At 34.0% G+C, this 18,244-nt stretch overlaps 1 protein-coding gene and 1 pseudogene across 4 annotated transcripts in view; one reads left to right on the forward strand and one right to left on the reverse strand.

Moving 5' to 3' along the window:
- Positions 1–17,594, reverse strand: part of USP8 (ubiquitin specific peptidase 8) — a 48,820-nt gene extending 31,226 nt beyond the window's left edge. Inside the window, exons 1-5 of one of the 4 annotated variants that reach the window (XM_025038781.1) lie at positions 17,442–17,593; positions 16,437–16,523; positions 7,303–7,471; positions 4,838–4,982; positions 1,029–1,114 (exon numbers count right to left, since the gene is read on the reverse strand). In XM_025038781.1, the coding sequence (XP_024894549.1) occupies positions 1,029–1,114; positions 4,838–4,982; positions 7,303–7,406 (335 nt within the window). In that variant the 5' untranslated portion in view covers positions 7,407–7,471; positions 16,437–16,523; positions 17,442–17,593. Of the gene's footprint in view, positions 1–1,028; positions 1,115–4,837; positions 4,983–7,302; positions 7,472–16,436; positions 16,524–17,441 lie in introns of all 4 variants that reach the window. The other 3 variants (XM_006920369.3, XM_006920367.3, XM_006920368.3) reach the window with 3 other exon arrangements.
- Positions 9,617–9,733, forward strand: LOC112469704 (annotated as a pseudogene).
- Positions 17,595–18,244: the final 650 nt, after the last annotated feature.

An 18,244-nucleotide genomic window follows, 5' to 3' on the forward strand; every position in this document is an offset into this window, starting at 1 on the left:
TTTAATGATTCAAATCTGCTATAATTTCCTTTTAAAAGGACTTACGATCTTAAAATTCTAAAATTAACTATAAAGCTTCATTTACTTATAAAGTGGTTCAAAATATTAAAAAGGACAAACAAATCAGTGAAAGACCTAAAGCTCAAAAGATAGAGGAGATAAAGAACATGAAGACTGTTAGTAACAGTATGATTAGGGAAAAACTAAGCAAACCCAAGAGAAAACAGCTAATAATGGGTAACCCAAAGATTAGAAGAAATTCTATTCTACTTACTTAACTGGCTAAAGAAAGAGAATAGTGATTCTAAATGGTATCATTCACCTTAACATACTCTAGACCCAAGATTAGTAATTTATGGAAAAGATGAAGGGAATACATTAGTTAAAAAATATAATTTCTAAGTAAAGTCTATGATATATACAACTATCATAGTTAATTGATCCAAGAATGAAAAATCATTAAGAAAAAATACTGAACTAAAAATAGTTCTCTTTTTATTTTGTTATTTAGGGAATGACTAAAAATTGAAACATACTATTTTTAATTTCTAATTATTCTATAAGCCTGGTAAACCAGTCATGGCAAATACTAGAATTAGATTTTTTAAAAAACATTTCGATCTGCAACCAGGCAGTAAATACTTCATTACTATACAGTAACTAACAGTTAATACTTCATTCCCATAAGAACAGTGTCCAGTAACACATTACAACATGAGGCATATGAGGAATTGCTTTTTTCTGAATAATCTTGTCAGAAAAAATTGGACCTGAACTCTAACATAATACACCAATGTTTACTGTAATCTACCATTCTAAACATTTTTACAACTTCAATAAAGAAAATTAATGGTAACACATGAACATAAGTAATATGGCAAAAGATTTTAATTTTTGTGTCCTACTTAACATAGGACTTATTTCCAGGACTTGGGATTTATAAACATGATCGATATAAACAGACAAATTCTAAATAATATTTTTATGTTCTAAATTTTAATCTTGTAAAGATTTGATAATGTCTGTACCTGAGTTTAAGGCTTTCAGAGAGTCTTTCGGCTTCTTCAATAGCTTTTTTGATGTTTGCAGGTCCAAGTATTGAATGAAAGTAGTCCTAAAATTATATGAAACCCACACCCTATACTGTTAGTACTGGCCATTGTACACAGTTCTAATGCTAAAAAAAAACATTAAAATCATGGCACTTATGTAAAGGGAAGTTTAGATGAAAACGTTATTATGATTGAAGTACTTTTTAAAAGCTTTTAACCTACATAAATGCACACTTATTCTCCAAGTGTTTCAAAAGTATCTCATCATACTATTAGCATGGTTTAAAAAATTCTAGTAGGTAACAATTTTACTTACCTGTAAGGTACCTTTTAAGAAGTATAGATACTATTCTTATTATTTATAAATAAGTGCCAAAAAGCAAAGCTTTTGAGAGCATAATATATTTATCTAGTGTAAACAGATACCGAGCTTTTTGTTCCCCCTAGTTTTAGAGCAATAAAGCAAATTGTGTATCAATCTACAGCATGGAATTTGTTTTCTTTTATTTGTTTTAAAGGGAGATATGTTTGCTTCTACCTGTATTTTACAACAGCTGCCCATTTTCCAACTGGTGTCAAAGCACTTTAGACATAAAAACAAGTTTTACATTTGAGAAAACCTTTAGTAACTAAAAATCAAATGATAGAAAATAAACCATCAAAAATATAATCTACCTTTAAAAAATACAAAATGTTTGGCATATAATTCACTAATAAACATAATGAAGCTTTTTTTTTTTTAAAGTCACTTCTCTAAGAAGTCACTCATTGATCCTGCAATCAGAGGTATTTTCAAATCAAAGTTGGTTCAACATGACCGTAGTGCAGTGAAACTCAGCTAATTATTGGATCTAATTTGCCACAACTTGTCAGTATGACTTTGCAAACAGACCTTATTAGCACAGTTGATCACAAATGATACAGTAATCAAAATTTAAAAAAAGAAACGCCAGAAGGTCAAAAATATCCATCTCTGGCTCATGGAAAGGCAGTCTCCAAGAGCTTTGGGTAGAGTAAATCTGTTGTAACAGCTATCATATGTCTATCTATCTAGCCTAAAAGTAGATCATGTTTCAGTTGAGTTTATTCTTCTAGATTAAAGACTAAGTAAGTAAAAAGGTCCTCTCACTATGAATTTCAATAAAAGTACACAATTTGTTCAATATTGTGTCAATTGAAAATTATAGTGGAAACTGTAATTACTTCAGTTATCAGTGTCCTGACTACTGATAAACTTTTTGAATAGAACAATCTGTAATCATTACTGTAAGATTTCTCTGATTAAAAGCAAAATACAAAGTAAACCCCAAAAATACTATGACTTGTTTTATTAATTTCTAACATAGACTATTAAATAGCCAGGCTGTATGCTCAGCTTAATCCTGTTTAAATCCTGGAAAAATTGTGTGTTTGGCTATGCCTGTTACAAACTCTCAGATGACACTCTCCTAATATTAGTGAGGGTTCCTGTCAATAGTTATCTCTCTCTGTACTCTTATGGGAGCACAGTTAAATTAAGTATAAATATTTTCAAATTTTCAATAGTATTGACAATTGGCAGATTTGAAAAACGTCCAATTCTTACACAACTAAAAACTTTTGCTTTTGAGGTTTAGCAAGTAGAACTTTCCTATTCCTGATGTACAAATTCAAGCAACTCTCATGATTTCCCAAACAAAAAGGTTTACCAATAATATTGAGGGTTAATTATTAAGAATGCCATGGAGATTTAAAAACGTCATTCTAATTTTATCTGATTTTGCTATACGAATATTTTCAATATATCTGTCTTCTTTCCTTTTCAGATAACCCTGAAAAAAATGTTCATAAACTGATTTTTTCAATGCGTAAGCAATAAATGTACTATGTTCTCTACTCGTGAGCTTGCTAAATTAACTAAATTTGTCTAAATCTTAAATATTCCATAGTGTAAAATAAGACTGAAAGATAAAGTTTCTGAAGAAAAAACTTGACATTACATTCTGTCCTTACCTGATTTAAAAGGTAAACATGAAAAAATATTTAGTTAGTAAATTTAACACTTCACATACTTGAAGTACACCGGAGAGGTCGGACTAAATAAAACAAAAACAGTTCTAAGACAGAAGCAGATGTGATACCCTGGACAGAGCAAATGAAAACAGTCCTTTTACTGAAAACCAGGAACTGAACAACTGCAGCATATGAAGTAACAGGGAGCTTCCTAACCTGAGCAACTCTTGAGACTTTCAAGTAGATATTTCCTTTGGGAATATAATACTCTGTGGAAGCAGAAAAATCTCTTTATCGATTAAAGTTTAGTGTTAATCTTCTCAAATTAAAAAAAGGGGAGGCTAGAAAAACACCCCCTATCTTGTCAAAGAAAAACTACTAACTTAGAAAAATAAAGCAAAAAAAAAAAAGTACATTAAAAAATTGGCCCCACAATAGAAAAAAAGCAAACACTAAAACTACCAAACTTACGCAAATTTGCAAAATTTTCAAAAATATTTACTTTAGTGAACCCTTCTACTTTTTTAAAAGCAATTCTATTTTAACAGATACTGTGAAAACCATCAAAGAGTATGCAGACACTTATTTGAATTTGGGTAAGCCTCTGCCTCTATCTGCAGGTAAGTATGCCTAAAATGTTCCAAAGACAGGACCAATCCAGCTAGACATTTGTGGAAAAGAAGATGAACCTCCAAATGCAAGGGGCCACCTTTCCAAAGCAAGATCTAAAACCCCATAACTATTATTAGCATAACCTTGCTGGTGAGAAGAAACAGTAGCAATTATTTATCACCATTAAATAAAACTTAACTTATATTCCTTAACCAACAACTGAAAGAAATTATATTAGTCCCACTACTGTGGAGAAAAATAAGGTTATTTCAAAGAATAAGAGAACTTTTTTAACTTCTATAAGTCAATTTAAATGAGGCAAGGCAATTCTACCACCAGTGAACAAAATAAAAATCTCAATATTAATTTAAGAATAGCTTCTCTACCAGATAAGAAACCTATAGGCAGTATTTTGCTACTATTTATTGTCTGGTAGAAAGATTGTTCCTAAATAAAGGAGGAACCATCAACACAAAATTCTTCCCATTTCTCTAAACAAGTCTGTTAAGTTCTTCTTTTGCCTGTTTCTGGTGCAAATGAAATGCAACAGTTTTTTCTAACATTTATCCTAGGCATCAGTTCTCTTTTTTTATTTACACCTCCCCTTCTCTCCTTACCCATGGCTTTAGCAAAGAAAGGGATCTGCTCAAAGGATTAAAAGCAAAAATAAATAAATAATTATACAAAAATGGAAGAAATCAGCATTAATTTTGCAAACTGAGATCTTTAATCTCAGACCTTTAAAGGCTACAATGTCAGTGATAAAAAGCTGACACATAAAAACAAGTGACTAAACTTTGAATCTTGAGAGAGTACAATCAGTCATGTTTTTCTTAATATATCTTAATGTATGAGTAAACTGAATCCTTCCACTTGACCTGGCAATGATTTATCATAATAGAAAACTGATTATGAGTCTGTATGTTGCTATAAACTTGTACTAGTGCAACACAAATTAAGAATGTGCATATGTGTGTATCCACATATGCACGAATATATATTTGCAAATAATGAAACTAAATCTTCAGTTTCAGTTTGCTTTTTCGATCTGCGTAAGAGTTTAAACTTGCTATTATATACTATGATCTAAATTTCAGTATTAGTTAAAACTTTTAGAGGAAATCGGTAACTCCATTGTGCAAAAATAACTTAGCAAATAAAAATGTAGAAATAAAAGGTACCTGCTCTTGCTTGAAATCAGGCCTTATTTTGATAAGGTTATAAACAGTCATATATTTCATATATAGTACATAGGCCTTTTCCTCATCACGATCTAATCTGCATTCTTCTGCTGCCTTGAAGATCTTCAGGGCACTCTGTACATAACTTAAAATTAGAGAAAATGCAATTAAAACACTTGACATCAGAAAGAAAAAGTCATGTATAAAGTCCACTGAGAATATCGATAAATTTCATAATTTCGGAATCCATACAAAGTTAGACATGAGTTTGGATGCAACTTGAGTATTTCCCTTATGCGACAAGTAAACATTTGTTTCATAATAGCTGTTTGTACACCACAAACTGTTCAAAATACAGTCCAGTTTTAAAAGATTTGCTATAACAGAATCCTGAGGCTAACTGTTCTTGGGCAGCTGCATAATAGTCATACTCTATAATTAAAGAACATACCACTTGTATTGAAATAGGAGAGCTAAAATCTTTATTATTTTAATGTTAAACAAATAGTTTCAATTCTCCTCACTCCTTTCTAACCATTATGTAACATTCTCCCCATCTAAAAATCCAAGAAACTAGGGAGAGGAAAGGGAATGTGAGTTTAAACTTTTGACTTAGTTCAGGTTTTCTACAAAGTGTATGAACTGAACTGATTCACTGGTCCTAAAAGAAAAAGAGAATTAAAGTCCAAAAATATGTCATCTTAAAATTCCAGTTCAGTAAAATAATTTGAAGATTCTGTGGTATTCAAAGGACAGGTTCTTGGTTTGACAGTCTTTAGAAAGCACATTATATAATAAAATAGGTATTTCTACAAGAGGAATTCATTCACTTAGCACTAAAGTTTTGGTAACCAAGTTATAATGCCAATGCTTACATACAATATGTTTATCAATAACTGATTTATACAAAGCAGTGCATCTTGTTTTCTATATTTTTCAAACTGTGCTCCAAGATTGAGACATGGATTAATGATGAAGTCGGTTAGGCCAAGGAAACAGAAGATCACACAACAAACAGGGCCAGGTGGTATTTAGAGCCAAAGATGGTATTATACAAAGCTCTTTTGAGTCAGTGTGTATACCCTGCTTCACATGGCATCATAGTCTTGGAATAAAGGTAAATCAAACCAAAGCTAGTGAAGAGATTCTCTAGAAAAGTTTAAGAGTGGGTGCAACAGTCCTTGGGTTTTCTTCAAATTTCTTTCACCCTGATACGTGTACATCTCTTGTGCCTATATGATCAAGCTGAGATGACTACAATGCCTCTGTGAGTCAGTGAACCAGCCAAACATTCTAAAAGGATTCTAGCAGTCTCTAGAACCATGCTATGACACAGCAAGAACATGAGTTTATGGTGGTATACTTAAAAAGTCCTTCAGACATACCGCTTCCTATGGGATCAGGTAGTCACAGAGCAAAACCAGACATTGCAAGAATGGATTGATCTGCTTTAGGGTTAAATGAAGTTCTCTGAAAAAGCTTCAAGGTGGCTTTCTTTCTCATTGTTCCCTATTTAAAAATCATTCAAGAGATGTTAAAAGGAGCTATTCTCTCCATCACCCCATCAACATTACCAAGTTAACTCAAGAAGTGGGCCAAACTCTTATTCTCCCTATCTCCCCAAAGATCTCTTTTGAAAAAGCCCCTTTTGTCGTTAGTAATGTTTAGTAATATCATTTCATTCTTGGATTTTCTTTCCTGACATTCTTTAAAGTTCCTACTACTCTCTTGTCTTCATCTTTAATGTTATGTTTTCTTCCCATCTTCTGTTTATTTCCTTAAAAAAAAAACTCATAATGATATCCCTTGTAATCATAAGTTTCTTAGCTGCCTCATCACAGGTTCATTTGGAACCATACGCATTTATCTCCAGTCATGAAACACTATTTTCCCCCGTGATTTCTAAAATCTGCTTGCCCCAAGTCTGGGGTGTATGGCTAGCTAGTCCTACCTTTCTTTCTGAAACTCTTATTTCCATCTCTATGATACATAAAATAAATCATTAGGTTAAAAGTTCATGTCAAATTGGCACAAATTAATACTTTGGTGAATATTGGATTAAAAAAAATACATCTCTTTCTTTTAATCGAAGAAAGACTATTCCAGGACCATCTCTTATATGTGAAATACACAAGGATAAAATAATCTTTAATAAAGTAACGTTATACTGTTTTATAAAAAGATGTTAATTGTGGCTGAGTTTTGTAGAACCCTTGCAGTCTTTACCTCTTAAACTTATGATCTGGTATATTGTCCAGAAAATAGATAATATGCATATTAATAGAATATATATGTATTCTGGTAAGATAAAGTTAAAACTTCTCTAAGGAGGTCTTACTTTGTGAGATGATGCCATTGTTCAAATAATCTTTAAACTGACTTTAAACTCACCTAACTCATTTAACAATATAGAAATGAACTAAAAATTAATGTATGACTCAGTCAAACTAGCAATAGATACATACTTCTTAGTGCTTTTTTTCTCTGGTTTAACTTCTGTCTTCTTATTGAGGTCTTTTAGTGAAGAACTGAGGTAGAGTTCTTTAGGAACTGAAGCCACGGCAGGCATGATGAATAATCTTTATTTTTCCACTTTTACAATGGATGGTGTACTTCATTAAAAGTAGTTATTTTCTAAAACAAAATGAACACAAATAATTCTGCTAGTTTTCCTCATTAACAATAAAACAAGCAAGCATTAAAAAAAAAAACTCCCAAAATATATTCTTTGCTAAGAATATAATTTAATTTTAAATTATCTTGAACATCTATTTTGGGAGTATGAGATATTAATAAACAATTTTTTTTCAAATTTTCATTAACTAATGAATTACTGTTTGTATCATTTTGCCTTAAATATGAGGAATCTCCCCTGTCAGAGGAATTAACAGACTAAGAGCTTTTACATTTTTTCGATTAAATCTGCATTAATGTATAGATCATAAATTAGAAATATTTCTTTCTCATTGATGATATCAGTTTATAAAAAGAAACAAGTGGGCACAGGGGCAGGTAAGCAGTGCCACTTTATATTAAGCTGGGGATATGAACATGTTTCTCTGGCAGAAAATACCCAAATACTTTGGTTTACTCTGTAAAGGTCTTTGATATTTCATGACATTCTTTGCTTCCTCATTTAATTTAGTAAATTCTGACTAGGAAGATGGAGAAAATAGTAAAACAAAATGAAGACAAAAGGAAGAAAGGCTAGATATTAAGTTGCGTGTGTGTGTACATGTGCGTGGATGCATGTAGCTGGGGCAGATCAGGGGAGCACACCAAATGGAAAGTCCTAGCAAGATCATAAGTGTCACCAAATGAAAACTTCAGGAATCTAATTAAATTTATACAAGGTATTTAGCTGTGAAGAACTAATTACAATTTGCATAGACACTGTAATTCATTTAAGAGATTATGACTTTTTTTCTATCACTTATTTTCACTGTCTTAATGCTCTTCATTCCATCAGTTTACTATTATTAGATGAATGGACATCAATGAACATTTAATTCTAAAAAGTTGGGTAAGGTACAACTTTAGGGGGAAAGACTTCTGTTCACCTATGTGAAACTAAAAGCACCCCACTCTGCTTTGATTCTATCACATTTTATATTGAATACTAATATTTTCTGATTTCTTGAACTCATCCTTGTAGCCTTGTGCCATTAATCCACTGTCTTAGTCACTAAATCTACCTGTCTTTTTTTCTCTGAAAGTCAATTTTATAATTTTCAGTCTTTTCCATTTATACTTGGTCCATGTATCTATAAACACATATTTAACTTTACTTTGTAGCTTTAGATCCATAATTTAAAAACAATGATCTCATATATAAACATTTTCTATGTTTTCCCTCTTATTCTGTGTTCTGTGTCTGAAGGTATTGTGACAGGAAAGAAAGCCTCTGGACCACACCATTACTTCCAAATAGATCAATTAATGTTCAATATGTCCTTCTAGTTAGGTATCTAATTCATCACCAATTCATCACCAAAATGGCTAAAAGCATCTATTAAAGAAAGAGTATGACATGGACTCCCTTGGATTTCCTCATACTTACAGACGACAGCATCATTTGAGTGTCTTACGTTGTAAAACACACTATGTTAAGTGTTAAAGATATGAAGGGTATATAACATAGTCCCTGACTTCCCAGGATAAACAGTTCAGCTAGAGAACATACTCTAACCTCCCATACCAACCATCTCCCAACATTGAACAAAAAACAAGAAATACATATAATATGATGCCATTTGTATAAAATTTAAAAACAAACTATGCTGAACAATACATTGTTTAAGAATACAAATGAGGTAAGCCTATAAAGAAAAACAAAGAATGATAAATATAAAATTCTATTTCTGGGGAGGCAGACAATGTAATCAGGGAGGCACAGGCAAGGAGCATCAGCATTATCAGGAAGAACGGGTGATCACAGGTGATCATTTTATTATAATGCTTTACAGTATATAAAAGAATGAATATTTGTAATGTACTTAAACATATTTCATAAAAAATTTTTGAAGAAAGCAATTATAACAATGTGAGCATGAATAAAAATATGCAAATTGTATATAAATATGAAAAGAATACTAAGATGTAAAACTTAGGAAGTTATGGGTGAAACAAGCAAACACAAAATATACTTTTAAATATTGATTTAAAAAATAAATTTAGAGTAATAGAAGAGCCTGATATACATATAACCTTGTAAAGTACAGCTGCCATACAGTGGTATGAGTGGAAACCAAGAGAATGAGCATTTAAAGAATAAAGAAATCCTACGGCCATGCCACCCTGAACATGCCCGATCGTCTGATCTCAGAAGCTAAGCAGGGTCGGGCCTGGTTAGTACTTGGATGGGAGACCACCTAGGAATATCAGGTGCTGTAAGTGTTAAAAAAAAAAATGAATAAAGAATAAAGAAATAGAAGTAGATTGTAGATAACTTTAAAAGAAATTGGCAAAGAAAGAAGAAAAAAGACAGACAGACGGGATAGAGTGGAATGGTGTTCCAGAAACATGATTTCTGCTGAAACATAGCAGAGGTTGAGCAATAATACTTTTGATTAAGTGAAAGTAAGGTCAAGAAACTAACTTTTTGGGAAGGTGCTGAAAGAAATCTGAGGCCTTAGTGATACTATAATAGACATCACTGTAGCAGAGGTCAGGGGACACTAGAGCTTGGACTATTTAATGAGGGCCAGAAAACAATAAGATAACAAGAGTTATCCGTGACTTTTCTGTCCCCAGCTAGCTCAGCTAAGATCTTAAACTTACACTCAACCAAGAAAACCAACACTTCCTCTCCTGACATAGGCCGGCTCTTGAAATGTAATTCCCAAAAGCCCAATCATTTTTTTAATTGGTGACACTACTAACTGATCTAAGGACTAAAGGCAAAGTTATGCAGAGTAACCAAGTACCAGTTTGACACTAATGTTTTCCAATTCTATCATCTATCTGGGTCATCAGTACTATTGGTCTAACCACAGAATATATTGTCGATTCATAACAATTAGGTTTTTTGGCTAAGAAAGCTATTGGTTTGAACCTTCTAAAATGAAGTCTAGAATATGTTCTCAGTTGAATTTCTCATGATAAGAATCTTTAAAACTTGGCTCTTTAAAAGACAAAGAATATAAAAACTATGTTAGCTACCTAGGTAACTTAAAATAGCAAATTATTTAGCTGTTTCAAAGTTCGATTCAATTCAAACATTCACAGATATTCTGCTGTATGGAAGGCATTGTACTTTTAGGAATTTGAAGATTAGATGTGATCCATTTCCTCACAAAGTTTATCTAATATGAAAGAGAAAGTTGTAAGCAGTGGTAGTACAACATAGTATTCTTACTTACTCAAATTAAAAGAGTTACAAATTTTTAATGTACAATAAAGAAAATTAAGAAGGAAGATTAAGTATGACTAGAGGGATCTTGGGAGGCATCATGGGAAGATATAGCATTTATGTGAGTTTTGGTGGGAGAAGGCTTTTGAGAGAGATGAGTAACAGTATAAGGAAAAAGTCAAGAAAGTAAAAAACATCTTTAGGAACTAGCCAGTACAGAGAGTGAACAAAGATCTACTAGACACTACAGCCTGAAAAAATAGTCTAGAAACAGATAATGATTAAAGGCCTTGAATGTCACCATAAAGCATTTATTATTTTGTTTTTTAAAAGTAACAGACCAGGAAGGGGGCATGGATCACTTCACAGGTTATATAAATAAATGTCTAACTACTATACTGTATACCTGAAACTAATATAATACTGAATGTCAACTGTAATTGAAAGATAAGAAAATTAAAAATAGAAGTTACACAGAGCCATAGCAGGGTTGTAAGAAGGGATTTATATGATCCAAATGCACAACAGTATTATAACTTTAAAAGACTGGAGATAAGAAAGACACTAGTTACCTATCATAATGATCCTAAGGAAAGACAACGAAAGTCAGAACTAGGGAAACAGATGGAATGGAGGAGGCAGATACAAGGGATACTGCATAGGTAGAATGACAGGACTTGGCAAATGATTAAACACATGGAGGGAAAGTACAGGGATAAAATTATGATGACATCCAAATTTTTGGGTTTCTAGGAGAAAGATTATGCTTTTTTTAAAGTTACCTTTTCTGTACTTAATTGATTTTTGAGAAGAGCTGAAATAAGTAACAATTTTCTCTGATAATGTCATCAAAGAACCACAGTTGTTTCCATTTTCATTTGCAAAATTATGTAAGTTATTCTGTCAAATAAGATGCCTGGTGTTAAAAAGACTTAGAGAATTGCTTTAATTGCTATTTCAGTTTCTACAATCACATACATTTCTGCAGAAGTCAAAGCATGAGGTAAAGGATTTTTTTTCCTAATCAAATGAAAAACAAAGAAGGGTATATATCCAACTTAAATCTATGTAAGATTTAATGTGTTAAATTTTTGTTAAGTCATTCTGCTTCATTATACCATTAAAGAAATTTCAAAATAGATTGCTAGAAAGTAAATTAGGGCCAGAATGACTGACTGAATTCATAATTTCCTTATTTGGGCTGCAACCGTAAAAACAAAGGAAAAGAGCAGCAGCAGTTTGTTGATGTTACAACAAACTAGAACAAATTAAACATAACATATAACCCATTAAAATTACGTTATGATTCAAAAAGGACTGTAAGTAAACAAACAAACAAAAAAACCCCAAAACAAAAAACTAAGTATACGTATGAAAAATTAAAGTTCTTCGAAAACAAAAATAAATTTTCTTAAGATGTGTAAACCTGATAAAGATTAAGAACTCCAGCTTTAGTCAAACAGCAATGCTCCAGAAGTGAAATACGTACAGCTGGAAATGAGTTAACAAATGGGGAGAAAATAGAGGGCATATAGTCTTACTATTACAGGTTACAACTGAAAAAGTATAAAAGTCCTGCAAAGCAATGCTACTCCAAGTATGGTCCACAGACCAGTGCTGTTTGGGTAACTGTTACCAGTCTGTGACAAAACACAACACTTATGATAGAAAGTAAGTCAATTAAACATATTGAACTTTTTATAGTAGTAAGACTTTCTCTATGAAGAAAGCAGTATAGATTATATTGAAGCACAAACTTCAAGCCTGTAACAGAGACTGACTACTTTAAGTAACACTCCTCTAGGGGATAAAGAGAGTTCCATAGGGTTTCTGATCACGAACATCTTAAGTCTAGTTACCAAGGCAAAACCAATACTCATTACATAACAAGCCAACAATTAACTGTTACCCTATATATTAATATGTGATTCCAGTACCTAAGAAATCAGGAAATCAAAAGGAGGGGAAAATTTGGTGTAGCTTGCGGGGGAGAGGGAGGGGAAGGAGCTTCTTCCAGCCCAGAGTGTACTCTTCTCTTTTGGGCTGGTCCCTCTTCCTTCAAGGACCAACTTAAGTTCTACTTCTTCCATTCTTGATGGTCTAAATGCTACAGTATTTATCAGTATTGTTCCTTTAAAATTGGACCAAATACTGTATTAAACTAGGCTTTAAGATCCTCATGCTTTATAAGCATGCAGTGCTCATGATGATGTGATGAGATAGACAGAAATTGGCCTTAAGAAAGGTTATAGCTATGAATACAGTGAGGGGAAAAAAAAGGCATTTGAGAAGAGGAAACCAATACAAGCAAAGACACAAAATAAGGAATTAGTATGAGAAGGCAATAAGGAAAAAAAGAAATACTATAGGGATTACACTGGTATATCTTTACATGCCATTACTCTGACATGGTAGAGCCCTAGCATCTACCTCAATAATCCTTAGTCAACACTTAACTGCTGGCTAACAATAAATGACATTAGGTAAGGAGATGGAGTCACTTTATGGAGGACTTTTGAAGCCATCCAGAATTGTTTATATTTAACTCAGCAGGTAATAAGTCAGTTCTGACAGGAAAAAAGGTATCTCAGGGTAGGTCAAAGAGGGGATATGCAAGATGGATTTGAAGGAAATGGGAAGAGAATGATACTTTGGAAAAGAATAACTAGCAGACCACTGCGAAAAAAAAAATTCACACACAAAAGAAGGTAGAAAACATGCTTTGATTAACAGGTTGACTGAAACAATATTTTCTCTTGTGTATGTACACACACACACAAACTTTCTACCCTAAGAAATGTGATGAATGGTAGTGCTGTTAACAAAAAGTAAATACAGTACTGTAGTTTTAAAAACTTAGCAGCATTTGGACTGGATAAAACTTTATTGTTGGGAGGCTACCCTGTGCATTATAGGATGTTTAGCAGCACCTCTCTACTCACTAGATGCCAGTAGTATCCACCCCCTTCATTGTAACAACCAAAAATGTCTCCAGACATTGCCAAATGTACCCTGGGGGAGCAAAATTACCCCAAATAAGAACCTCAAATTTACAGGAAATTTTAAACATGCTGAGTGTATGCAAAAGAAACAACAATCTAAAGAAAGATGCCTTGATAGAGATGTAAATATGTAATTAGAGATAAAGTCTACAGAGAGACCAGAGAGATATTAAATCAACTATTAAGGGATTAATATTAATGTTGATAATCTCTATTATTTGGGGAGATAAAGTATTGGTATTGAAATGACATGTTATCTAGGATATGTTTTAAAATAATCCTATTTTCGTCACTTTTATGTACATTTTAAAACTCCTATAATAGTTTTTAAAACATAGACATCATTTGTATTAACTAAAATCATGGACTAGAATCACCAAGGAAATGCGATCTTGCTTATCTAAAGCTGACAAGATACTTAAAGGCATCAGAACTTGGGGGTAGGGGAGGAGCATTCCTAAAGGGAAAAAGAAACAAAGAAGGAAAACTAAGCAAGTGCAATATCATGGAAATTAAAGAAAACGAGAATTCCAAAGAATTTTTACAAAGTTCTTACAATGCTTTTTAAAAAAGTAAAAGAACTAGCCCTCCTTCTCAAGAGTGTATAAACCAGCTTCAATATGGTAAACATTTAGAATACCTACATCTATTCAAGGTGCTGTGTTGGGAGCTACAGGGGATACAAAGAATATACCTAACAAAGTTTCTACTTAAGATGAAAGATAAATACACAATGGTAATACCTAGCAAAGTACCATAATACAGGCAGTAACAAACCATGCCAAAATCTGTTGCTTTTATTAACGACTACTACTAGAAAAAACAAAAGAGTAACTTTCCAGAATAGGTGTCTATCTATAGTTATAATCTTAACCCATTGTCTATCTCTTCTCCCTCTTTACCTCCTTAATTTTTTTTAACAGATGCAAAGTAGATGAGTAGGGAACCAGATAATATTCAGTATGTACCAAAAAGAGACATGGTTCTCAATCCTAGCTGAGCACTGGAATCATCTACAGAACTTTTAAAAATAGTGATGCCCAGAACCCACTCTTAAATGGTTAAATCAGAATCTGAGCTTAGAACTTGCACAGATGTATTTTTATACTTCCTCAGGTGAATTCTAATGTGCAGTCAAGACAGAGAACCACGGACATAAGGAAAAGATACGAGCACGTTACTAGAAGCAATGAAATAATATAAAGATGACAATTAGTTTCCATCTGAAATCAACATCTAAAGTCATATAATTCCCAATCTATCAAAATTATGAAATCATTTTCATTTTTAAACATTGTAATTGAGAAATTAAAATAAATATCTTATCATTAACTTTATTCACTATACATAAGTACTGTTTTACTTGAATTAGTATGGTTATAAATATAGAATTTCAAATAAGTTTAATATAACATTTTATTTACTAATAAAAATTTTATATTATGAAAGTATTGTAGGTCTTAGTTTCATTTTCCATTTACTATCATGATTTTGAGCAAATTCCTTGAATCTTCCTAACATCACCACTACTCTTGTTTACTTTCATCTGTAAAATGAGAATGCTTCATAGGTGTCGTATCAACAAATATATACAGAAAAATGCTCTGAATACTGTAATATGCAATGAAGATATAAAGCATTATGGTTAAAGAAATTGGAAGTGTACCTTATTCTGCAACCATTAAACCCAAATATTAGTCTATACAACTTTGTCAACAAAATTATGGTAGGTGAAAGACAGCCACAAAATCTTTGATATTCCTTCCATCAAGAGGTAGCGATCTATTGAGATCTATCATAGGGTGAGGGGAGGGCTCTGACTGTTCTAACCAATAGAGAATGTTGAACAGAATGCTGTGCCAATTTCTGGATCCTGGCTTTAAGAGGCAGCTTCCACTTCCTGTCTCTTCAAATACTTGCTCTTGGAACTCAAGACTCCATACTGTGAGAAGTCCAAGCCACACAGAGTCTACATGCAGGTATTCCAGTTGACACCTCCAGCTGAACTCCCAGCCATCATCAACCACCATCTGTGTGAATGAGCCATCATGGCTGTCTAGCCCAGCTGAGCTTTCAGATGACTCCAACCCTGTTTATCTGACTATAAGTATAAGTGCAAGAAACCCAAAGTGAGAACCAACCAGTGGAGTCCAGTCAGCCCAGTGAAACATAAGAGATAATTGTAGTTTTAAGCCACTTTGTGTTGGAATGATTTGTTATACGGCAATAGGTAACTAGAACAATAACTAAGATTTTAAAAAATTCTTAATTACTTCTAAAATAGCAACTCATATTTAATGGATTTTTTCCTTTCATTGCTACAAAAATAAGTATATTCTCATCCGTAAAAGTTCACAATAAAATATGCTAGAAATTTTATAGAAAAAAGCTTCTGTGTTGGATTTACTTTCCAACTTCTTACTTTACAAAAGCCTTTTTGGTTCTTTCCTATTATGTTCCATTAATAAACAAATGACCATAATGATTAATAAAGTTAAATATATAAAAAAATAAAGGCTAGACAGGCAGCTTTAAAATATTTTTGTCAGTTTTTCTCATGTACTGTTTTTTCACAATACATACCTATGTGCAATTCATGTATATTTCTGTCATTAATAAGTTATTTTTTACTATTATAAGGTCCTTACTATCTAATTTTAAAGATGCACTAGTGTGTCATGAGAAAAAAAAATACACATTTCAAGGCAGCCATAGCAATATGATAAAGACATAGGACCTACATCACCTTTCATGTCAACTGGTCCAGTACTGTGGAGTCATGCGAAACTAAATCCACCATGAAATACGTTCGACAATGAACCTTAAACAGAATCTGTTGAAATGCAAAATCTGCTTACACAGCAAAGCCAAAGAGCAAGCCTAACACAGGAATACATCCTTAACAAATATCACTTGACATTTTTAATGACTGCAGAATATACAAGGCTAAGGATGCTTGCATATTCAGAAAGAGTTTTAACATCCTTTAGTTCGGCGTCCCCTTCATCTGAAACCCAGAGCTCTTAACAAATAGTAAATTCCTTAGACTTTACAACATCTCGGTCTTCTGATAAATATTTTGTTAATGATTAAGTGACTTGCTTCAAGGTCACAGAATGAACTGGAGGCAAGAAATAAACTCAGAAGTGTGGTCTGCCGTTTTACATATAAATGAGTATCACTGTGATTCAGAGTTCTGATCATTTCTAAGGTGGAGTGGAGGTGAAATTAACTTGTCCCACAACTCTAGGAAAGAGGCCAAATTTTAAGAAAGAAAAGCTTTTATTTGGGGAATTCATAGTTTTAAATCTAATGAACTTATAGGTTCCTTAAACTCATATTTGGACTTCACAAAAAGCAAGTTTGACTGGGACAGAGGAAGGATTGGGAAACACTCTGAGGGGTTATAGTAAGGCCTGGGATTGCAGCTCATTAGCAAAAAATGAGAAAACGGAAGCAAGAGGGAGTAGGTCAAAGTCGGATATGAGTGTCCAAGAAAGAATACGGTTAAGGCCACCTTCTAAGCAGGAAAACAAGTCCACACGAAACTCGCTAGGCAACCCTAGGTGGACAGCGGGAAAAACTCGAGGTTGGGCCCATATTCTAAAAGCCCATTCTAGGTTTTGGGTCGTCTCACCCCCCTCCGTGGTCAGGGCTGTCTCCCAGGTTACCAGCGGCTGGTGGAAAGAAAGGGGGTTCACTGCAGTCAGCTATATGGGGAACAAAGGCCGAGATCCAGACCCGCACTCACCTTGGCGCTGGGCGCGTTTCACTAACGCCGGCGTCCTTGCCAAAGGCCCATTTCCCACCAATCCCAGGAAGGATTAGCCTTCGCTATCCCGACAGAAGGCCGCCCAGCTCATCCCCCTTTCCCAATTTGCACTGCGTTGAGTTGCGTCCCGTCCCTGACGTCACGGAGGCTGGGTCTGCGCGCGCGCGCTCCTGACGGCTTCCCCCTTCCCAGCCCTGCCCCTGAGGGCCGCGAGGGAGGGCCGCGAGGGAGGGCCGGGGAGGATTGCAGAGTACTTCATGGGTAGATGGGAGGAGGGGGAAAGGAAGGAGGGAGGATGGAAGGGAGGAGAAAGAGTAGGGGGGAGGAGGAAGAGAGGGTGGGCGGGGCCAAAGCTACGTTGAACCGGTGCGTAGCTCCGGCACCGTGGAGTTACTCGAAGCGGAGGTGGACGCTTAGGAAGCTGGGCTGCTCTTGCGCTTCTTAGCTACGGACCTTCTCCCTCAGCTCGGAGTAGTGGGACTGCTTAGAAATTTTGAATCCTCTCAAACTCTGGCCAAAAGTTTAACATTCTCCGAAGCCGAGCATCTAGATAAAGAAGAACGGACATTATATATTCACACATGTCAGTTAAAGGCCCAAACCTACAAAAACAAAACGTGAGGTCTGAACTTTTCTCACGAGGTAACCTTGTACTCTCTTAAAGATGTGATTGGTTGCTCCAATTATCTGTAAACATAAAGTTGCTTGAATGGTATTGCTCTCCGTGGTCACTAAGTTGCTAGGGACAGTTCAGATGTCTCATGGATAGGAAAGCTGGGAGG

The sequence above is a fragment of the Pteropus alecto genome, unplaced genomic scaffold, assembly GCF_000325575.1.
Source record: "Pteropus alecto unplaced genomic scaffold, ASM32557v1 scaffold86, whole genome shotgun sequence".
NCBI classification, from domain to species: domain Eukaryota; kingdom Metazoa; phylum Chordata; class Mammalia; order Chiroptera; family Pteropodidae; genus Pteropus; species Pteropus alecto.